This window comes from Rhyacophila brunnea, unplaced genomic scaffold (genome assembly GCF_057557595.1).
Source record: "Rhyacophila brunnea isolate RB1 unplaced genomic scaffold, BYU_Rbru_1.0 scaffold_4, whole genome shotgun sequence".
In the NCBI taxonomy this organism is placed as follows: domain Eukaryota; kingdom Metazoa; phylum Arthropoda; class Insecta; order Trichoptera; family Rhyacophilidae; genus Rhyacophila; species Rhyacophila brunnea.
The window spans coordinates 27,022,440-27,046,910 of record NW_028233068.1 but is presented as its reverse complement, the minus strand read 5'-3'; the positions used below and the strand labels follow the sequence as shown (position 1 = coordinate 27,046,910).

At 34.7% G+C, this 24,471-nt stretch overlaps 1 protein-coding gene across 3 annotated transcripts in view; it reads right to left on the bottom strand.

The window, feature by feature from the left end:
• Dhc64C (dynein heavy chain, cytoplasmic) overlaps positions 1-24,471 on the bottom strand; it is a 63,935-nt gene that overhangs the window by 32,318 nt on the left and 7,146 nt on the right. For 2 of the 3 annotated variants that reach the window (XM_085954874.1, XM_085954875.1), the window contains exons 12-42: positions 24,257-24,456; positions 23,778-23,913; positions 23,585-23,691; positions 22,945-23,108; positions 22,675-22,780; positions 18,274-18,429; positions 17,685-17,864; positions 17,192-17,335; positions 16,438-16,583; positions 15,969-16,118; positions 15,784-15,876; positions 14,706-14,920; positions 13,181-13,307; positions 12,443-12,545; positions 12,100-12,322; positions 11,715-11,862; positions 11,529-11,634; positions 9,899-10,108; positions 9,577-9,723; positions 8,940-9,112; positions 8,257-8,424; positions 7,927-8,092; positions 7,358-7,543; positions 6,867-7,067; positions 6,245-6,367; positions 5,990-6,149; positions 5,750-5,883; positions 5,539-5,668; positions 5,176-5,413; positions 4,969-5,083; positions 534-729 (exon numbers count right to left, since the gene is read on the bottom strand). In XM_085954874.1, the coding sequence (XP_085811000.1) occupies positions 534-729; positions 4,969-5,083; positions 5,176-5,413; positions 5,539-5,668; positions 5,750-5,883; positions 5,990-6,149; positions 6,245-6,367; positions 6,867-7,067; positions 7,358-7,543; positions 7,927-8,092; positions 8,257-8,424; positions 8,940-9,112; positions 9,577-9,723; positions 9,899-10,108; positions 11,529-11,634; positions 11,715-11,862; positions 12,100-12,322; positions 12,443-12,545; positions 13,181-13,307; positions 14,706-14,920; positions 15,784-15,876; positions 15,969-16,118; positions 16,438-16,583; positions 17,192-17,335; positions 17,685-17,864; positions 18,274-18,429; positions 22,675-22,780; positions 22,945-23,108; positions 23,585-23,691; positions 23,778-23,913; positions 24,257-24,456 (4,851 nt within the window). Of the gene's footprint in view, positions 1-533; positions 730-4,968; positions 5,084-5,175; positions 5,414-5,538; positions 5,669-5,749; positions 5,884-5,989; positions 6,150-6,244; positions 6,368-6,866; positions 7,068-7,357; positions 7,544-7,926; positions 8,093-8,256; positions 8,425-8,939; positions 9,113-9,576; positions 9,724-9,898; positions 10,109-11,528; positions 11,635-11,714; positions 11,863-12,099; positions 12,323-12,442; positions 12,546-13,180; positions 13,308-14,705; positions 14,921-15,783; positions 15,877-15,968; positions 16,119-16,437; positions 16,584-17,191; positions 17,336-17,684; positions 17,865-18,273; positions 18,430-21,650; positions 21,675-22,674; positions 22,781-22,944; positions 23,109-23,584; positions 23,692-23,777; positions 23,914-24,256; positions 24,457-24,471 lie in introns of all 3 variants that reach the window. The other variant, XM_085954873.1, reaches the window with a different exon arrangement.

Here is a 24,471-nt window from a genome sequence, read left to right as displayed (position 1 = left end):
GTCCCGCTTTAAACGGAATTTTACTAACGTAAATGAATTATTTTAAACATACAAATATGTTGAACACACAACAACATTCATTGGGAATATCGTCACATACTCAGAATTGAAACATAATTCTTTTTTACCATCTGAAACGTAAATTGATTTTTATTTTTTATTTTTGCAATAAAATCCGGGGCGTGCAAGGTACCGCCCGCCATACATACACCTACCGGCAGTAAAAAATTTAAGTACTTGTAAAATAGTTATGCATGTGATATATTTTTTCCTTAAAAATAAACACTCAAGTAGCCTCTGTGGCGGCGCAATAGGTTGTTAACCAAAAGGTTGATGGTTTTGTTCACATTTTTATGTAATATAATACATAATAAAATATAGCAGGAGATACTTTCATCAAAATAACCCTGGAGATATAGCCCAGTGGTAAAGCATTTGACTGCATTGATTGAAAGGTTGGTTGTACAAACCCACTTGAGGGCGTTTTTAATTTCTCTTGTTGACTGTGACGTTTTTATTAACTATTCAATAACCTGTCATTTCCGCTCGAGTGTATCCAACATTGGGGAATACATCGCTGAGCAACGAGAACAAAAGTGGAATATCTTCAGCAACTAGTTTCGGGACCATGGTCTCGCACACGCTCTGAATTAAGATGTCTTGCTCAGGTAGAGATTCTGCAATCGATGCTTCATCCACTGACTGATCGCCGCGACTGATCATTGTCTCCTGAAATTATAATTAGAAGAAACAAACATCAGACTTGGCATATTATATTTCATAGAACTAACTGTATTTCAATAATACAATAATAAGACTGTTTTAAGGGGGGACATGCTCGTCGAAGGTCAAAATTGAGTTTTTATTGTATATTCAAACCATGATCCTGGACACTCCTTAAACGTTGTAGATGATCTATTTATATAATTTTGAAGCCTTATTATCCTTTATAGTTATTTTAAACATTTGATGACTGCATAAAGTATTTTTGTTACATAAAATAGTATTCTTTTAAACCTCTCGCTCTAATGTTTTAGAATATAGTCATATTTCGGTACATAACTGTGCAGTGGTGTTAAGATTTTTTACATGTATTAATTTTTAAACGCATTTATAAAACCATTAGCATAATTTATTACGAGATAATTTTTGTAAAATATTCACGATAAAAAATTATATTGATAATCTCTGTGATCCCAAATTTGACAAGAATTAGGCATTTTATTATTCAAAAAATCGGCAAGATTAACACATTTCAAGATGATTCTAAAGATATTTATTATAAGCTATGTCTTTGACCATTCAAGTGTGATAAAAATCTTATGAATAATGATTGCTTTATAATAATTATTGACCTAAGAATAAGGTAGTGTTTTTTTGAAATACGCCATTTCTTTTGTCATTCCCTAGTGGTTAAGCTACAACATACGGCCGTAGCCATAAAATGACAAACTATAATTAAAGTAGGGAGTAAAATTATGTTAACGCGCGTGTTTGAACATGTACCTAACCGATTTTTTTTTTATTTTTTTTTTAAACGGTACATGTTCAAACACGCGCGTCAATATCATTTTACTCCCTACTTCAATTATAGTTTGTCAATTTATGGCTACGGCCGTATGTTGTAGCTTAACCACTGGGGAATGACAAAAGAAATGGCGTATTTCAAAAAAACACTACCTTATTCTTAGGTCAATAATTATTATAAAGCAATCATTATTCATAAGATTTTTATCACACTTGAATGGTCAAAGACATAGCTTATAATAAGTATCTTTAGAATTATCTTCAAATGTGTTAATCTTGCCGATTTTTTGAATAATAAAATGCCTAATTCTTGTCAAATTTGGGATCACAGAGATTATCAAAATAATTTTTTATCGTGAATATTTTACAAAAATTATCTCGTAATAAATTATGCTAATGGTTTTATAAATGCGTTTAAAAATTAATACATGTAAAAAATCTTAACACCACTGCACAGTTATGTACCGAAATATGACTATATTCTAAAACATTAGAGCGAGAGGTTTAAAAGAATACTATTTTATGTAACAAAAATACTTCATGCAGTCATCAAATGTTTAAAATAACTATAAAGGATAATAAGGCTTCAAAATTATATAAATAGATTATCTACAACGTTTAAGGAGTGTCCAGGATCATGGTTTGAAAATACAATAAAAACTCAATTTTGACCTTCGACGAGCATGTCCCCCCTTAACCCGGCGCCCGCTTCTGTCACGAAAGTAGTACGCGAAATTGCGCAAAACCACGGGGCTACAGCGCTTCTGTCGCCAATGTTGTACGCAAAAATGCGCCGGTCGATTATGTAGAATATACATGACGCATGATTTTGAAATCTCTACCATAATTTGCCTTATTTCATTACCAACGGTGACATATATATAATATTGTCAAATAAATTATGTTACAGTACTAAAACTTCGATGTTTGACATGCCTTCGACAGGCCGTCAATCTACGCTCATTTAATTTTGGCTTGAAACATCGCGCCACTTTACTGCGTTTGCGCAGTATGCGTAATATCACTGTTGTGAGAGGACTGTGCAAGGAATTGCTCTTGTCGTTTTTCCGTACAAAATATTACGTATTTTACGCGATCTATTGTATTGTGTGAATACTATTATAATATTTATAAATATTTTGTCTGTGTTATTGTTTATGTGTTTTTAACTATTCCATTCATGTGTATTAAACTGTTATAAGGTGTTTTGACTATATTTTTTTGGACTATTTTACCTTTGTTATCGTGTGAGTGTTTGGTTGAAAACTTTTTTCAAACTTCAATATGGCTGGTTTAAGTGAGGAATTGGACTCCGATTACGAAATATCTGAAGAAGAATTGGAACCATCTGACCTCAGTGATGTAGATATATCAGAAGAGCCAATTGAACACTTGAGAACATGGACATCCGGACCCCATGTCCCGATCGTGTATGAGTTTGATGATTTTCAATCCGGCATAGCAAACAGCGATTTGACTGAGACTTCGCCTGAGTGTCTTTTTTTTGAACATTTTTTAAACCGTGATATAATGTTGAAGGTAGTCCAACAAACAAACATTTTTTTTCACTATCAATATAATACTCAAGAACTTGGACCAAAATCACGTTCTCATAATTGGATCGATACAACTGTATCAGAATTATATGCATTTTTTGCGGTGTCAATGCTCATGACACGAAACAAACATTTGTCACTAGAAGAACACTGGAGTACGGATTGTTTTTTAAGTGCACCCATTTTCGGTCAGACAATGCCTAGAGACCGATATGAGTTATTGCTCCAAATGCTCCATTTTTCCGATCCAACAAGTGTTACCTCAGATAGACTAAATAAAATTAGGTTACTTTTAGAGCATACACGCAAAATTTTCAAAGACACGATGATTCCGCATCAAAATCTCTGTATCGATGAGAGCATTATTGTTTTTAAAGGGAGACTTATTTTTAAACAATTTATTCCATCGAAGCGTCATCGTTTCGGTATCAAAATGTTCGTGCTGTGTGACGTTATGACGGGTTATATTTTAGATTTTATTATTTATTGTGGTGACGGGACAGACATAGTGGATAGCCAAAATTTTGGAATTTCCGGAGCTGTTGTGACAACGCTGCTGACCGAGTATCTGGGCAAAGGGCATTCGTTGTGGTGCGATAACTGGTACACCGGTCCACAGTTATTCAAACACCTCCATGAAAATAAAACCAATGCTTGTGGGACTGTACGTAAGAATCGCAAAGAAATGCCATGCTTCAAAAAGCTGAAAAAGGGGGAGACAGAGGCAAAGTCAAAAAGCCCACTGTTGGCTCTCAAATGGTGTGACAGAAGAGATGTCCACATGCTTACAACCATGCACGATGACTCCTTCGGTCCAACCGGTAAAACTAATTTTAGAACCGGAGAACCCATTATGAAGCCAAAGTGCATCTTAGAGTATAATAAAAATATGGGGACTGTCGACAAGGCCGACATGATGCTCAGCAGCTTGTCGTGCATGAGGAAATCTGTGAAATGGTACAAAAAAGTAGCATTTCACATGATTGACCTCTATTTATTAAATTCATTCTATATGTATAAATCTGTTACTGGTAGTAAAAAAACTTTAGGAGAATTTCAGTTAGTCGTGATAAAACAATTAGTTGCTAAGTACGCTGTGAAAATCACGAAAACTCCACAACCCAGACCATCGACTAGTGAAAATCCATTGAGGTTGTTACCTAGAACTTTAACAGATCATTTGCCGGAACACATTCCGCCCACGGCAAATAATAAAAAGCCCAGAAGACGCTGTCATGTGTGCGGAAATTCAAAAATTAATAAAAAAAAAACATCTCTATCTAGATATATGTGTTGTATTTGCAATGTGGCTTTATGTCTCAGTCCGTGTTATAAAATCTACCACTCTTCAAAACAATTTTAAATGTGAAAAGTAAAAATAAATATGTAACTCAGTAATAATATTTAATAGCTGTTTAAGTGTCTGCCTAAAAGTTTGTTTAGTCTAAAATTATTGTGCTATATTTACGACCCTACTCAGGGAAAAAACATTATGTGTGATTTTATTACCATTTGTGAAGTGTTTCTATACTCGCGTCAAGCACGAGCGTGACGAATAACAAAATACAAGCCTTGCAGTGCTCCATATACATAAAACAAAATGGCGGAAATCTTCTAAATGGTGAGTCTTTGTATAGAATTAATTTCTTCGGATATTTTTGACATTATGACTGATTTATTACGGTTGTTTAATGTTGTAAAATAATCTGAACATGTCTAGGCGCCTAAAGAGCCATAAAACTCATTTTTTATTACCATTTTTATTATGAAACACAGAAGTTAAATTAAACAAAAACCGTCACCGCGGAGAGTGAATTCGTCATACTACAATAGCCCGCGAGTGCCAGGTTAAGATAAAATTACAGTATCATAATAATTGACTAACCTTAATCTTCATGATTCTGTCTCGCTTGACATTACCAGCAGAGACAAGTACAGATTTGAGAGCTCTTAGACCAAAATCATAATGAGACTGATTTGAAAGCTGTTCGTCACATAACCTACAAATAAAAATATACAAATAGAAGAGTATGTAGTCATTTAAAAGAAGATGAACGATACGAATATTGTAATGAAAAAAAATAAGACTCACTTGAAGAACGGTACAATCTTGCAAGCCAATTTCTCCGCTGTTCTAAATCCTTGACTGAACAACATGACTTCAGCAATCAACTGACGATCCGGCGATGTCATAGCCAAACTTCTGAATAATTTTTTGAGGTTATCAGGCAAGTTGGAACGGCCAGCGTATCCTGGATTCATAGTAATAAAGATGGCCATGTCTCGAGACACTCTAACTTGCTTGCCGACCAGTTCAACAGCGATTGATGCTGCAAAAATCATTAATATCATATTAATATAAATTTCATTGAAATAAATTTCTTATTTAATATGTACTTATAAATTTTCTGGTCTTCATTCCAAGATTAAATGTGGATGGCATTAATGAACTTACTTGCACTGTTGTCTCCTTGATCCTGATGCAGCTTGAGAGCTTCTTGAATAGTTTGGACTTGCTGTGATACAGCAGACAACATTCTCTCTTCCAAACGATTGAATTCGTCGAAACAACCCCAAGCTCCGACCTGTAAAAATATCCCATTACTATCATGTCCTTCATTCTTGACATACAAATATATTAAGTATTATAATCTGTCCAATTTTACCTGACACAATCCGATAAAAATACGTCCCATAGCCTGGAAGTCAAACGTCTCATCACAATTGAATACCAACACGAACCGACCTAACTGGTTTCCTAATGCTTTTACAGACTCCGTCTTTCCCGTACCGGCAGGACCTACAAATACAGAAACATTACACGAGTTAATTCAAACAAAAAACAAAAACCATATAAGTAATATTGATTTTCGATTAAAATCGTTTTGATTTGGTTAATAGCATACCAAACGGAGAACCACCAAGTCTGGCTTCCAACGCTTGAGTCATAGTAAGGTAGCATCTGTCTGTTAACGGTGTCTGTACAAGACGATCTTGGACACCGAGGTATTCAAATCCGTACAAGAATTTAGCATTCGCCATGTGGATTGTCAGTTGTTGTAGAACCTGCGAAAATAATAGTACATGATAAATCTCATAACATGGTTTAATTACTTCATTGTTTGATTATTCTGATACAAAAAATATCATTATGTACTTACATCAGGGTTCCTTGAGTCAAAATAGCATCTCATCTCACAGAGCCATTCAAAACTTCTTGGAGAAGAAACCTCAGCTGCAATTAAACGGCGAGTTACAGTTCTCTTGTGGACAAACTCGTTAATCTATGGGAAAAAAAATCAATTAGTACTCTCATAGTTATGTATAAACATCACATGTGCGTGTATGCAGAAGATGTCAACAGATTTTGCAGCACTTGTTAGGATAACTCATAAGCACGGAGTGCACTCACTTAGCACAACAGCGAAGTAAAGACGTCGTCAACATAATAATATGTAATGATGAACGACAATGTGAAAAGGTGTCTTTCAAGCATACGCATGACGTAGGCCATTAGGAATTTTGCCACTGTTTCCACGCGATCACTTCAAGGGAGAAATTCACCTATCTCCTCCTCAACCTAGCCGACGTGCGCACTGGCTTTGCAGAGCATGACATCTTTTGGCAAGCTTTATTATTAATAAATCATTAACAATTGGTATTTTAGAAAAGTCATGCAATAAAAGTACCTACTGTTTATGGAAGACGTGAAATTTTTCTAGCCCATTTGCTAAAACTCATGATTAAAAATATTTTATTATGAATAAATAAAATTTCTCTCACCAAATGTTCCAATTTCCTTCTCCTCAGCGGAGGTTGTTCCTGTAAGACGCTGTCAGCCAACACATTCAAGGTGGCTTCAACTTGTTTCAGGGCGGGGCCCAGGGCACCCTTTTGCGGGACACCTGCCGTGCCACTGGCTTGGAGAGCGGCTTCCACTTCTTCAGACCACATTATTTGAACGGCCAGAACCACAATTTGCGCCTTAAAAAATGATAAAAAGAACAATAATTAATATTTCGTCCAGGTATCAAAAAAATATCCATTCAAATTCACAGTTGTGGAGAACTTAGGAGTAGATTAATACTATAAGAATCGATTTTCCCTATATTATATGTAATCTGTCAAATGAAAACGATGTCACTTAATATTTTACGTGTCCTTAGTAACCAAATACCTAGTTAAAATGGTTTAGCTCTATTTCTTAATTCTGATGATTGCATAGATCTAATTGAGAAATTTATATCCACCATATACTGTTGTATAATATGTACCTGGTATTTGTCGCACCATGCCATGAATGCGGATGGATCGATGGCGCCATCTTTAAACTGCTTCACGTCAGCGACGGCTTCCTTCAAGCGACAGGCTAATGTCACACGCATCTCCCTCTCAACCATCGTCAGCCATTCATTGATCTTCGGATGCTCTACTGTATTCACAGGAGTTATGAATTCCACCTGAAGACAGAGAAACAAAAATGACAATATACATAAACAGTAAGATAAAAAATGGAGTATGTAAACTAGGGTAGGCTAAAATATCCTTGAAAAGGAAATTATGCAAGGTAAATTCCCATTTTAACTTCTGAACTGAGCATATGGGCCACCACAGAATATATTGTTATGTTAAGAGGAATAACTTTTAGCGATTCGCCCCTTCCTTTGGGTCCTTGCTCTGGATCATACACACTTTAAATATATATAAATTTTGCCAGATGCGGGATTCGAACCCACATCCCACTGGTTCAGAGACGTGCACTTTGTCTACAGACAAACAAAATAATAAATTTAATTAAATAGGTGGCCATTGTAAGAAAAATGGTAATTTTTTTCATTCTCACCTCTTCTCCTTCCCGTGAAGCTATTCCGTTTATTATTGTGTTGTCTTCATTCAACAAGATGGCAGCAACTCCTGCAAACATTTTCTTGAAGTGCTTTTGAAGGCGGGCAACATTTTTACTGTTACCAATGATTTCAAGCAAATCTTCATCACCCACAAAGTAAAATCTATAACCAAATATACAGCCAAGTTAATGAATATCAGTCCAAAAATATAATAAGCAAATGGTACATTAATACTAAAATTCTTTTATTTACTCATTATTATCTTATTATTAGAAATCACCAAAAGAAATCATAACATAGACGTAGTAGAAAACAATGGTACAAACCTTGGGAAGCTTGTCCTCTCGCGCTCCAAGTATTCTCCGAGGGCTTTCTGAATTTTGCCTAGCAGGTCGGCCAATCTCTCGAGAGACCTCTGAACGCCGGGGATGTTCAAGACATCCATCACCATCGGTGACTTTGATACTTTTTTCATTAGACCGAGGAATTCGGAACTGGTAAAAAAAATCATCAATTTAATTATCATATCCATTTAAATTATTACATAAAGACTTTTTATACTTAGTAAATATTGGAAAATCTACAAACTGTACAGTGTACACGCGCATGAGACATTATCTCACCAATGTTTGCAAAAAACAGTTTTGAGATGGATTCATATGAACTTTTTGTTTGTCAAAACATTTGATGGTGATTCTATAGTGTGATTATATTACAACTACAACACATAAAACAATATCATCTACATTAGCGCATTGGAAAATAGTGGCTATAAACAACATGTTGCTTGCTTTTGTCGGGATTATTCATTGCAATATGACAGGTCATTGTATAAAAACTTGTTTGTGTGATATTTCCTACGAATAAATCCGCAATTCAAAATTATTTGCAGCTAATTTAATCATTAGCCTTAGTAACTTCCCTTTCATATGATTGGGCAGCTCTATCTCCTCTTCTAAAAGTCAGCAAAAAGCAATAACTTGCGGTATTTTTAGTACATATGTCTCACCTAATGCTCTGGAATCGAGAAGTTTCAACAGGTAGCAAAGCTTTGATATCAGCACTGCCCGAGAAAATTCCTTCCAAGTAGACCCAGCGACGCTGCACATCAATCCACACGTCAAACAGTCCGTTGATTCTGTTCAGCTTTTCTTCCCATGTTAGAGCTTCCTCCTCGAACACCTTTCAAAGAAAATAAATGAACATTATCATCAAATTAATAATTACAAATCACTTTTATGCACTGATGTAACAATACAATTTAAGTCTAGCCTCCTTCATTACATGTGGGATGAATATAAGTAGAATAAGTTGTGTTGGCTGCTAACCTTTAGTTTTATCTGTGTCCAGATGGGGCAAAAGCACTATAATATCCTGCCCTGCATCGAAATGCATACACAAGAGAACAATCAACACATAGAGTACGACACGCAGGAATCCAAATACTTTCTCGTTCAGCAAATAACGTCGCACATGGCCTAAATAAACTACATAAATGTCATGGGTCCTTCAGTCGCCAATCTACAATGCAGCTCACTTATAGTAGTGTATTAGCTTTCTTTGACCTTTGAAACAGGCACTGCATACTGTCGCTCTACAAGTATTACATAATCTAGTGAACTGAACTAAATGCTTAGAAGAATTACCTTATAGTAGGGTGACAGTTTCATGGCGGCAACAGAATTTATGTGCTCTTTGACTTTGTTGAACAAGTCGTCCCATCCTCGAATGATCTTACATTTGTTCTGATAGTTGATCAAGTCCAGCTCATAGCTCTGCCAAGATTCACGAACCTGCAAAACAATAACGATCACAAGATCACAATAATGTTCTCCTTCTATTACTCCTCTCATAAAAGTAAGTTAGATATCTTAGATAACTTTCAGCTCTAAATAACTGTTACGTAACGCAATGAGATTTTTTGGTCATTGCATCGGAACAAAACAAAACTAAAAGAAAAAACCATACCTGTTTAAGAAACTCTTCCAATGCCATCTCTCCCTGAGCAACCAAAATGACATCTTTGACAACATGTTCATTTTTCAACAGATCAGCATCCCAAACTTGACCCAGTGTTAAATCAGCCAGAGCCCATTCAACACGCAATTGCCGGCACAGTTGTTTCCAATGACGCTCTTTCAGTGCATCAGATTTAAGTTCCACGATCGTCATGTTCACCTGATAAGATTAATAAGTGCTTATTTAACATCTAACCATAAATAGTTTTGCTTCAATTAGGTATATTTAGCTCAAAAACAGATAAATTAAATTCTATCACTACGGAAACAACTCAAAATACCTTGTTCCAAGATAATGGCATTTGAAATTTTCACACATACTCTGATTTCAATTTTAAAACCTAGATTTGTAATGGAAAGTGATATACAGTCTTAATAGAATTTAACAATGTTCAATGAATTTTTACAGTTCATTATTAAGGGCGGACGTGCTCAGCGTGGGTCAAAATTGAGCTTTTTTTCTATTTTCAAAGCATGATCCTGGACATACCTTAAACGTTGTAGATAATCTATTTATATAATTTTGAAGCCTTATTATCCTTTATATTTATATTAAACATTTGATGACTGCATAAAGTATTTTTATTACATAAAATAGTGTTCTTTTAAACCTCTCGCTCTAATGTTTTAGAATATAGTCATATTTCAGTAAGTATATAAATGTGCAGTGGTCAAGATTAACATGTACCTAACCGAATTTTTTTTTTTTTTAAACGGTACATGTTCAAACACGCGCGTTAACATCATTTTACTCCCTACTTCAATTATAGTTTGTCAATTTATGGCTACGGCCGTATGTTGTAACTTAACCACTGGGGAATGCCAAAGAAATGGCGTATTTCAAAAAAACACTACCTTATTCTTAGGTAAATAATTATTATAAAGCAATCATTATTCGTAGGATGTTTATCACACTTGAATGGTCAAAGACATAGCTTATAATTAATATCTTTAGAATTATCTTCAAATGTGTTAATCTTGCCCATTTTTTGAATAAAAAAATGCCTAATTCTTGTCAAATTTGGGATCACAGAGATTATCAATATAATTTTTTATCGTAAATATTTCACTATAATAATGTCGATATAAATTATAGTGATGGTTTTATAAATGCGTTTAAAAATTAATAAATGTAAAAAATCTTCACACCACTGCACATTTATGTACTGAAATATAACTTTATTCTAAAACATTAGAGCGAGAGGTTTAAAAGAATACTATTTTATGTAATAAAAATACTTTATGCAGTCATCAAATGTTTAAAATAAATGTAAAGGATAATAAGGCTTCAAAATTATATAAATAGATTATCTACAACTTTTAAGGTATGTCCAGGATCATGCTTTGAAAATAGAACAAAAGCTCCATTTTGACCTACGCTGAGCATGTCCCCCCTTAAGGACTTAGCCCAGATATCCACATATAAAATTAACCTTTCTTTGAGGTTTTGAATTAATAACATCAACTCAAAACTTTGAAATTTTGAGTTATTTCCGTATAGTACTAGGTTATCATAATATAGTCTCGAGTAGGTACTCAATTATTGAACTATGTTGTTATTGATAGAATCCTGTCCTTACCTTAGTGTAAGAATGAAGTAACTTCCTGACGTATTCGAAACTTTCATACATGCGCAGACGTGCAGGGAGCTCTTTCAATTCTGTCAGCATTGCTTCAAGGTGTTGTCTATACAAAAAATATTACATTTATACACTTATTCGATTACCATTAATCTCATTCAATCAAACACTCATTTCTCTTTTTACCTCAACTTCCTCGGCTGCACAGAAAGCCATGGTTTCTCCCTGGTATCATCTATTTGTGCCCAAACTTTGCTCAAAGACGACCAAACTCCTCGCAAGTCCTGGAGCTCTTCCAATGCTACCGCCATACGTTCAGATGATGCACTGCCTGCTGTATTGAAAATACAAATATATTCAGTCTAATAATCAATTTAACAAACTATTTATAGTTCATTGATTATAAGGTACCTAACCTAACTAAGTGACAATGGTAGTCTATTGAGTGAACTTATACGAAAGCATGGCAGGTTCCATACTTGCTTTATCGCTCTTTTATTTCACCATCATAATAAATAACCAATTTCGGTGCCAACTTAAAGTCATACATATATGGAATTCATATTATTACCAGTATCGTGAAGTTCCAGAGCCTCTTTAGCCTTGGCTACATTATCCCTCTCATCTTTGAGTCGGGCGTAACGAGATTCAGCCAGCTGCAAACGCTGCAAAGCGTCTTCAGGTCTTGTTGATCCGCCTGTCGGTTTCCCTTTCTCCCACTCGGCAAGAAACTCCGTAGTGCGGACTTCCACTGCTTTGTCTTCGGCCACAATCTTCTGCTGCAGGGATGCCACCTTAAAGACAAAAAAAAAATGATAATTACTAATAGAACAACATTAATAAAAATGTTCCAAGACAACCGATAAATATCATCTTATGTAATGATTTAAAATGAATCACCTATCATTTCTTACCTGTGTCTGTATGGAAGAATCCTTCCTTCGCATGATTTCATTGAATGCACTCCATTCACCTTCAATGTTATCCACGTGGAGCCAAGTCGTTGGGAACTGGAATCTAAAAACAATAAAATACATCAAATGAGGCGTCTAGTTCCAAAAATCGATAAGTCCACATTTGGTCACAACCGACAAAAAAAATATGCACGTATACTTTGTGTAATACACAATATGTATTGATTGAAAAACTCCAAAACGTGACAAAACCCTATGAAAAAAAATATTTTAAGTCACGATTTATTACAAAGCGCCACGTCCGTGTTTCATATTATTTAAAGCTTGGTTGATTTCGCGCGTGTTTAAGTCAATCAATAAGGAAACGTTCAACATTAAAAATGAAGTCTCCCATGCTGTAGCATCCGGTAAATTCATGACAATGCCACGAAAATAAGTGCCTTATGCGGAAAAAATTAAAAAGTGAGGTACAAGTAGCGCTACGTCCAATTTTATTTTGCCTATATTTATTACATTGAAGAGTTTATCAGCTGAAACAAATTGCCATTTGGTTCTAATTTCAACATAGAATACAACGGAAAAAATAATCTCACGTTAAAACAAATAATTGAAGCTTGAAACATAAAAACGTTGTTTCCGAATTGTGGACATGTCACTTTTTGTAATTAGACACCTCAAATAATGTAACATCACCATAAAAAGTGTAGTTTTTCATTGCCAACAGACATCTTTACTAACCGTTGTCTTTCGAGAATCCTTTGAGCTTCCCTGTAAGTGTCAACCTGCCTTTCCCAAGCTATCACTTCTCGCTTCAATTGCTGGACATATGTAATGAGACCCACAGCATCGCTGGTAGACGCTGCCTCTGTGAACAAATTTTATTATTAGATGTATTATGAATGAATACGCATCGTAACAATGTATTTGGATTCTAAAGAGTGTTTTTTTTAGAGGTATAGAACTTTAAGCTGGCAGCACTTTTTTAATTGGCGGCCATTTTGTCAGCTGTTAAGTGATTTATGTTTAGTTTGGTTTGGCATTTCAACATGAATAGACTGACGCCTGAACAACGCTTCCAAATTGTGAAAATTTATTTTGAAAATCATGGTTCTGTTCGAAATACGTATCGCGCACTACGTCCATTTTACGGTCAACATAATCGTCCATCAGAGCAATTAATTCGATTAACTATGGAACGTTTTCGCACCACGTTTACTCTAAATGATAACACGCATCCACAGAGACGTCGTACAGTGCGTACAGAAGAAGTCATTGCTGATGTAGAGCGTAGCGTAGAGGAAGACCCGAATCAGTCTATCCGCCAGCGTGCACAGGAATTGGATATGTGTCCATCCACTTTATGGAAGATTTTACGGAAAGATCTTGGTTTGCGTGCTTACAAAATCCAACTCGTGCAAGAATTGAAGCCACACGATCACCTAGCAAGGCGTACATTCGGTGAATGGGCCCAAAACAAGATTGCCGTTGATCCCGATTTTCATAAGCGAATTTTGTTTAGCGATGAAGCTCACTTTTGGTTGAATGGATACATCAATAAACAAAACTGCCGTATTTGGAGTGATGATAATCCTCAAGTGTATGTTGAGACACCGTTACATCCAGAAAAATCGACTGTTTGGTGTGCTTTATGGGCTGGTGGAATAATTGGTCCGTACTTCTTTAAAAACGATGCTGGCCAGAACGTTACAGTCAATGGTGACCGCTATAGAGCCATGATTACTGACTTTTTCGTTCATCAATTGAACAACCATGATGTGCAGGAGCTGTGGTTTCAACGAGACGGCGCAACATGTCACACAGCTTGTGCCACAATTGATTTATTGAAGGAAACGTTTGGTAACCGCATAGTTTCACGTTTCGGATCCGTGAATTGGCCTCCAAGATCGTGCGATTTAACGCCGCTTAACTATTTTCTGTGGGGATATGTGAAGTCGCTAGTCTACGCCGATAAGCCCGAAACGATTGACCACTTGGAGGACAACATTCGCCGCGTTATTGCCGATATACGGCCACAAATGTTGGAAAAAGTCATCGAAAATTGGACCTCCAGATTAGACTACGTCCGAGCCAGCCGTGGCGGTCATATGCCAGAAGTCATATTTAAATTATAATGCCAGTGCCATCTTTCGAATAAAGTAAATTTCATGTCAATATAAAAAGTCATCTTTGTTTTATTCCATTTCAAAGTTCTATACCTCTAAAAAAAACACCCTTTATTACAAGATTTCCTGGGATGTCTTACCTAATGATTGGTTCTCCAATTGTGCCCTGGACTTGGCCAGTTGAGAGTGGAAACCTGTCATTTCAGCTCCCAGGAGAGAACCAAACTTGCCAAGAGCCTCCTTGTGCCAAGCGTCATATTTGAGGGTCACCTTCGATTGCACCTTGGCAAAGTCAATCACGATCGGACCATATTCTCTGCGAGTGTCAGATGTATCGAATGTGGTGCGAGATTTTCTGAAAAATCAATTAATTATTTAAAACATGAAAGAACAAAGTCCTCATTTACAAGGCACTGAGTTACAGAATAACCAATTCATGATATTTCAGCAAAGGATGAACAATGTTCATTCAGAATAAAAATCCAACAGGTAATTATTAAAAAATACAAGCGGGTGCTGTAAGAAACCATTCTGCAAACACTGATTAGATTTATTGACTTGGTTTCAATGACACATTCAGTAGATGACAAAATACAGAATACAGTTTAATATAGTGCACACACGAAATATACATTTCACTGTGCAAATAAATATTCAGTGTTCAGTTAATTCTATTAGTTTTGGTTCATTTTTAATATAAGGGTCTGGCTAGACTGAGCAGAGTGAAACAAAATTTAGCCACAGCACATTATTGACTGCACTAACAGCGGATTTATGGAATTACCATCGACCGGACATTTAATGCTATTTACAATTTCAAAGTGTATATGCGTGTTGAATATGGATCCAATAGAAATTCTCTACATTTATAAACTTTCATTATATAGTTTTCAGTATCGAATATAACTAGGTAGATAGCAGACGTCAAAAATGACAGAAGTGGAGAAAACCAATCAGTAACTCGAGGAGCGATTTGGCGCTAGACAAGAGTTGCTGCCATCCTGCAGCATACACCAGAGATAAACGGATACGTCACCGCTTTGCGTTTTATTGGCTCAGTTGCATAGTAATGTGACATTGACTATTGAGCATTGCGGGATGCGGCGGAAAAACAAATATTCATAATTTTCCACAATTTCACTGTGTTCGGCCAGAGCCTTATCATAAGCCTTAATTATATAGAGATCGGTCAAATAATCAATACATAATAAAACATACTTGATATCGTTCAAACACTTGATCCACAATGACACATCTTCACCGAGTTTTCCATACAAATTGTCAGCTTGCAAATCCCACAATGCTTGGTACCTAAATCAAAAAAATCAACTGTATTAATATCATAAAAAAATATTGTATCATTGTCTAGAACTATTAGTACATATTGAAATAATATAATTTACCTGAGCCATTCGTCAACATAAGCCCTCACTTCGGAAACTTTATTGTCGATGGCGTCATAAGCTTCTTCGAGAGGAGCAGTTCCACCCGGCAACTTGGTCAGGAGATTCCTGTACGTCTGCGCCGTCGGCCGAGCAAGCCCCACTTGATACCTGCAACAGGACAACAAAAATCAATATTGCCGATATAAAAACAATTTGATAATAATTTCATCACCAGCCTGGATCAGTTCACTACGAGATTACGCCTCTCCATAATTCCATTACTCGCGGTTCTGTGCTTTATTTTGTTAAGTATTTCCACAGAACCTATCTATATCATCCAAGGGCTTCTACGAGGTCTACCTTTTGAGTAAATAATATTTTCATTTTAGGCACAATGGAAGGTCACTATTGAAGACGTCACTTCAGTCCATATATATTTAATTAACAGTACAATAATAATGGAGTTACAGTAGGCATTGCAAATTACCTGGAGCTCTGCAGCCTATGCTGGGATGTGACGACGGCCTGCCAGGCAAAGAGTTGCTGCATGATCTGGAAACGAGCCTCCTCCAGCGAAGGGAAAAGGTACATCTGCTGATTTGTGATGCGCACTTCATGCACAACACGAGCGATCTATAATATAAAATAGTTATGTCATCAATTAAAGTTTACCCATATAAATTCAACCAGTATGATAGTGAGTAATAGAACTTTTCCGTATTACAGCACTTGATAGTGATTTTGGATCATTTTTAGTATAGTGAAATTTATATTTTCTGCAGTGGCAGCATTGAATTATTGATTGTTTGAAAATGGCAACATGTTGACATCTTGCTTTTAGTTACTTACACAAATACTGCTATTTGTGACTTTAAGTGATAGTTCAATGTAAAAAAAACTCCTTTTAAGCTTATAACAATAATTCAAGGCGTTTTCATTATAGCACAGTTATTTAAAGAAAATATTAAAACACAAGTATGAATTTTGCAACACTTGCAGCTAATCTAACCTTTACTTTAGTAATCTTTTTTCAGCTTCACTATCATGACATATGAAAACCCCATCTACATAGAAAAGGGGATTTCTTTATCATCTTCAAGTTTACCTCATGTCTGAATTGAATTTAAGACAAATCATGAAGAGTTATAATAATTTGTGAGCGGACATGTATTGAAAAGATAAAGAGAATTTTGATTGTCCCATAGACACCAATTGTTATTAGATATTATTGGAAGACTAACAGCTGGATCTCCTCCGAGTTTATGAGTCGGTTGCGCAGGAGCATCAGTATCCATAGACAAATCGATTTCTTTTGCTTCTCCACGAAGAGCTTCCGTCCATGCTTTGACACCTGCCTGAAGTCGGACACCCAAGCTTTTTTCAACCTTTAAACAAAAAAACACATTATTTTCATCACAAAAATAACTGTGGTACATATTTAATTTTCTAAATATAGATTTGTTTGCTCAGAGCAGTTGCCCAAGAAAACTGAATAATTTTAACAAAACACATTTACCATTAAAACTACAATTTACACTGGCTGTTGAAGTGTATATCTTTTCAAAAATCAAATATTATAATGTAATATTAATCCAACCCATTTGGTGAACTCAATTTAACAACCCCAGATGTGTTCCGTCAATAATTATTGAGATGGGATTCAAAAATCAGAATAATGTTTGTTGAATTAAAGCAGTGTTCATTGGCTAAATGTGATGGGCTGATGGCTCATACCTCTTCATCCAATCGCTGCACCCAGAGATGCAAGTTGGAGTACTGTCGCAGGGAGAGATCATCCACGGCATGTTGGATTTTTCCGAGGATGTCGGCCAACGTCGCTGCACTGTACGGACATGTCTCAATCGACCTGACGTCCACTTCAAGCTGCTCCTCTACCACCACTAAATCTTCCACCTATCAGAAACAGGAAAATTTCAGATTAACACCAATTATCAGGATTTATATAATGTATATTTTCTCATATTTAGTATAATACGCGTTCTTTATTTTTGTCTATAATTTGAAAATATTCTTCCAAAGTTGGAAGAAATGCGAAAACTAATTTATATTATGTGTACATAATTATTAAGGATTTTTAAATATTTTTTCTCCATAGTATATTCCATAATATTCATTTTATGAATAAAATACGAGAATAATAATTGTAACATTATTGTATTTTTAAGAAAGATATTATTTTTTTAACAAAATTCCAAAAAAACTGTATAAAACAGGTTGGTATTTTACGACAGTACCTTGCAGTGGTAGTGAACGGGTTACGTTTCATTCTTACTTTGTTAACATGAAAATGTTGATGAAATACCTTTTCTTGGAATGAGACAACGACTTCACTGAGCTTCTGCACGTACGGGTCGAGTTTGTAAGATTCCCACACGAGACCCATTCCTTCGGAGATCAAAGCCAACACGTCCCGACGCAGGCCTGCCACCAGCGGCACAATTGACGCCTTGTCATCGATCTGGAAATGCACAATGTAAGACAGAGGAAAATAAAAATCAACTACTCAGATGGATCAGAATCCACCTTGCGACACAACAGAAACGTGAATAAAATTACAGATTACGATTAGACAAGCAGGCTATAGGACGGAAGATATTTTCATAGAGGTAAATTTAATCGCAAATTAAATAATACTCGTGATTGTCATCAGATTTTGAATGTATCGATTCAATACATTGTGTGATACATAAATTGAAAGGTTCATAGAATAATTTATCAGGGTTAGCTCTTCTTTAGGGTCTACAGGGGGCGGGCCCCACCAGTATTCGTTACAAGCCGAAATTAAGTCAATTGTGTAATTTCACTTGCAGGAAATATGAAAAAAAAATTCAGAATATTTATTAAATGGATTCATTTATGTAGCACCACCATATGGCAACATTGAAAATATGTTACGAATAGTATGTTAACAAACTGTTTGCAGCCAGCCCTCTCGGGCCCAAATTGTCTATACGATCCATCACAACGCACAATTGTTTTTTTTGAACCTCTCAAAGCATACATACACTTAGGGCCAGTCACTTTGGGCTTGGAGCGATGAAAAACATTTTAACAATGGCCAATTAACAAATAATGGTGTTCTATTCAAATTTACAGTTATGACTTATTTAGTTTTTGTTTAATTTTACTTATCGACTACGACTACAGACAATAGTAACACACAAAGTTATAAGAGAATATTTTTATAATAAAACAATAAATTTTATAATTATAATTGAATATTTATTTTTTTATCTTGTATGATCACGAGCTGCCACTGCAGATCATCATCTGCATTAAACTTACAAAATGCAAGTGAACCTATTCATTAACTGTATTCAAAGATTATATCGTATAGCTATTATTTTATTGACATTTTTTCCGAGTGACGTTGCCAACAGCTGTCAATAATTATTAGCTACCTCAGAAAGAAGCATAAAGAAAGAGAGATGTAAACAAGAATTCTAAATAAAAAAGATCTTAATTTAAGAATAGAGAAAAGATAGTAAACGAAATTGCTAGAGCCATCTTATGATTAGAAAAGCAAGTGATATAGATTTTGGTTCTTAGCTTGAAAAGAGTTATAAATAAAATGTGTTTTATTCGCTAAGTAGTACTACATATCAGTTTTATTTTATCAATATCATAATATATATTTTAGATTACATTACAGGTACAAAAAAATAAGTATGTATGCACAAAATATTTTAAAAGCAATACTGCGAAGAAACTTCTTCATATTGTTATGTTAGTAACAAAAGCTCAGCCTAACAATTATAATGTCATAAATAATTAAATGTTTACATTTACATAAATTAACTTATTTTTAATAATTTTTCAACATTTAAATAATATTGTGTTCTATGCTTGCTATGATTTATTGACCATTTATAAACCATTAAATTAAATTATTTATGCAATGTTTAGATGCAACATATTGATTGCCTGCTAAAATATTTCATGCAACATGCATTCCCATTGGATACTGAAGCATTTACGCAATATGTATGTACATTATTAAATCGACTTTGCCAACAGTATTATAAATATGAAATTTATTGAAAGAAATATCCAGTTATTCAAAATATTCCATTGCGTTGACGGAACATTCATTTAAACCGACTCTCGGCGAATATCATCACAACTTTTTAAGTCTGATGGAAAATAAGGATGATTTGAATCACTTACAAGAACAAATAAACTGTTCAAATTAAAAATAGGTAATATGTATGAAAGATTTATCGCAAGCTATGACTTGAATTAACCTATTCACAATATTATATTACCGTAAAGTAGTGGTGTAACATAGTGGAAGTGAGAAAAACAAGTGATATTATATATAATTATTTTTACTGAAACATTTTAGATACGGCAAACATAACGTAGACATCCTGTATTTGGCCATAAGATTATGATTATCGAAAGTTGTCAGTCTTCTGCTAACTTGTATATTGTCATTCTGCCTTTAAAGCCGCCTGCGTTTTCGGTAAAATATACAAAGTAAAAAAACACACATACTTTGCTGACTTTTAAAGCACAATGACAATACACTTCTCTGGCAGTTAAAAGACCTACCATACTAAAAGTAAGGTTTGACAGTTTAGGCGAGAAACAAGAAAGAGTGGGAGGAGTGCCAAGCAAGACAAGCCGATATAATAGGCACAATTTAAACACTGTCGGCAATGGTAACAGTAGACAATAGATACATTAGGCCTGCTTATTTCCTTACTTATTAACGGATACCACTATAATTTCAACATCATTTATTTTCATTACATATGTAATCTTTGGTATTTCAGTAGGTACTTGGAATTTTCTATGATAGTACACTTTGCGGTCGAGATACAAAATGCCTCATGACGAATCATCCATTTACATACAAATCCATGCAATTTCCGTAGTTTCGGTTCAAATTTTTAAAGAAATCATCCCAGTGTTAAAATTGCATTTTATTTATTTCAAAATCACATTTCCATTACAGCAATAAACGCATTCTTCATCAGGATAAATTTAAGTGCATTCCTTGTTCGAAATGAGAAAATACTTTTGAAATATCCTTTGTAGTGGCTAAATAGTTCATCATTTGTAAAATTTTCCAAATTTTGAACATACATAAATATATCGAAAAGTATTTTTATGCCTGTGAAAATTGGCCATAAATCGAAATTGTGCCATAATTATAAATAGCTATATAGTGACGTACAAGACACTTAGTGTAATGCCCTCGTAATCCAGTGCATAAGGCATTGACCTTTCATCTGGAGGCCGTGAGTTTGATTCTCAGTGAGGTCACAATATATTTATGTGATTTTCTCAAAACCTGGGTGTTTGTGATTGTTTTTCTTCTATTACTAAATACACTACTGTCATTGAAGCCCCATGGCCTGTTGTAGTGTTAAAAAGAATATATGTACATATAATATATTTTTAAATGTTTAAAAAAAATGATTTATAGAATTACCAATGACAAAACCGTAATGCAAATAAATAATGTGGATTTAAAGTCAAAGAAATCTAGCAGAAGAATGGCAACACTATTCGTATGAAATAAGCGGTGGTAGTGTCAGTTAATGTTGGCGGTACAAACTGAACAATTCTCTATCCTAATAAGCAAAGCATGCACATTGAAGTGAAGCGACAGCTGTCATGCAAAGCTAACGAGTGTCGTGTCACCAGTCAAATTGTTTCATGTAAGTCTACCTTATTAACGTTCCTATTCGTGAGCTGGCAAAAAGAAATGATTTGTTTTTGCATCAAAAGAATATTATTTCACACTAATTCTCACAATAATTAAAATATAACACACTACTACAGTAATAATAAATAAATTGTTAGTAAAAGGATAAGAATCAAATAAATAAATAAATAAATCAGTAAGGTAACACATGTGTAATAATATAAAAAGGAATTTTGAAACTAGGTGCTGAAAAAGTTTGATTGTATAAATAAACAGTGCGGTTTGTGTTGTTGATATTAATTCAATGTTTTTAATTGATATACCTATAGTACTGATATATTATAAAAATAAACCACCAAATCGATTTATAGTTGAGCTTGTACTCTACAAATTTTTTTAAATTAAGAGCTTACAGTACATTAAATATGTTTACTAAAAATACAGTAAATGAAAAAAACATCAGTGTTATTTTTAAATTGTCTGAATTAAGGAGGAGTGCAGTGCTACTAGTGACATCTAGTGACGGAATCATGACAATTGCGATTTAATACAATTTATTGAAAAATTAATCAACATTTTGTATCCAAAACATTATTTATAAAGAAAGTATTGTGACCATACAGAAGCTCGATTCAATATAAATAAAAAGGATTTCACATAACGATGAAATATTTTAAAAATCCTCATACACCTTCGAGAGAACTCATCAAACTACATTTCAATGATGAAAATATAAAAAGGGAATATTATATAATACAGAAACACTCATTTTATGAAAATTTTTTCGAATTCTTATTAAAAGATATTAAATTAGATATTTTTTAATTCCGTCACCAGATATCTCAATAGCACACAGTACCACTTTAGTTTGCTGTAAAGCATAAAAATATTATGTATATGTTTATTCATTAAATCAGTAATCATCTGTTAAACTTGTTCGATATATTAATAACATTATGTCAGTGTGATAAAGAATACAAAAAGAAGTATTCCTCGGTGCTGTTGTGTAAAATAAAAACTAATAAAACATGTGACATGCGTAATTACCTTTTCCAGAGTCCTCTCGTACGTGCGAACGCTCTCAATCAGGGAAATAGCAAACGGATAAAGTTGATTGGCTTGATGAGCCTTATTGACGATCGCCAATGGAACCCTACAACATTTCATATCATTTCATTTATAACATACATAATTTCAATGCTATTCATCGAAAACAAAAATTACAACACCTCTGCACAAAGACTTCATTATAAAAGCTTTTATTCAAATGGGATGTATGTGTTTTATGTAATTTCTGACTGAAAACATAGTTTTTACCTAAATCCCAGATTCTTGAGGTTGCGAACCTCCTTGTAGAGAGTAATTATTTCAGGTAGAAAGTTGACTTTCAGTTTGAGAACATTGCCACCGCGGCCAGAACGGGCCCGGACCGATTCAATCGCAAATATACGGCCAGACACTCCTAAATTCCTTTGCTGCACCTGAGAAAATAGAGTCAACATTTGAATTTTAAATTGGTGAGATTTGAAAACTTATTTTATACTTGCTACTGATGACATATCTAAGGGGTGGGGGGTGGATGAATACATTATGACGAATATTTTCTGTGTATTGTCATAATGAATGCATTATATAATCTATAATTCACTTAAAAATCATTCATTTTGTGAAAGGACGGTATTACATAGAGTGACAAGAGTTTAGAACCTTCATAGTGAATTTGATGATGATAAAATTAGCAAGTTTGGACTATAGCTGGAGCTGGAGTTATTCATATGTATTTTTTGTATTATGACAGTTGGTGGCAATTCTAGAATATTTTACAATGGTTGAATTGGTAAATTTATAGAAAAATCCCAACAACTTTGAACTTGCTACAAACGAAACTGCAATCCAAAATCTAATTTAATCATTAGCCTTAGTAATCCATAATAAAAAAAATCATGATATAAATTACCTTCCTGGCCCAATCATCAAACACTTCCTGAGTATTCAGCTTCAAACGGAAACTGTCTCCATCTGCTTTCAACTTCTGCCCTTCGATATGATTCTCCCAACCTTTACCTGCACAAATAAATAACCAAGTTAAACAAATTCAACACCTGGCTATTTCATAAGATTTAGTATAATGAAAAAATGGACGGTCTTACCCAGGACATCTTCAACCCGCTTCAAGTAAGTGGTGAGCTGATGATCGATCTGCTTGGCCCAGATGATGGAGCCAGAAACTGGCGGCAAGTCGCGCACCAGAGACAACCGGCAGCATTTACTTTGAGGGTATTGTACCTGTTATAAAAAAAGAACAAGTATCACGTAACAGTTTGGTGTGTATCTTTTCAAACATGAATAAAGGCAAATAATTATTCAATGATTAGATATGCGCTGATAAACAGAAATAGATGATTAAATAGATTGAGTTTTTATGCTGGCTTCATCTCAAGATATTTGTTCTAATTTATTGTATTTTAATTTTTCCACTTCAAGTGCCCTTTCCGCTATGAAGGTTAGCAATAATTAAAGCGATCTCAAGCTTTTGAAACAGCTGACCAGAAAAAAGAGGTTTGCTCTCAAGAAACCATAAGTTATTCAAACATTTTGATTCACATAATGCAATGGGTAAATTAATTACCTTGAATTTCTCATGCAAAGCCTCGATATCATCCTTGACTCTCTGTATGAGCTGTGTCTGATACTCTCTGATGGCGCCTCGGATGTGCGGCCGAACGAAAAGAGCATTAAAGCGCGAGAAGATTCTGAACATTTCGTTGGCGTTCTTTGCAGTTCCCAACTGGTCGCGGAGATGGGCTGTGATGCGTGTCTCGACGCGATCTTGAAAATGGATAC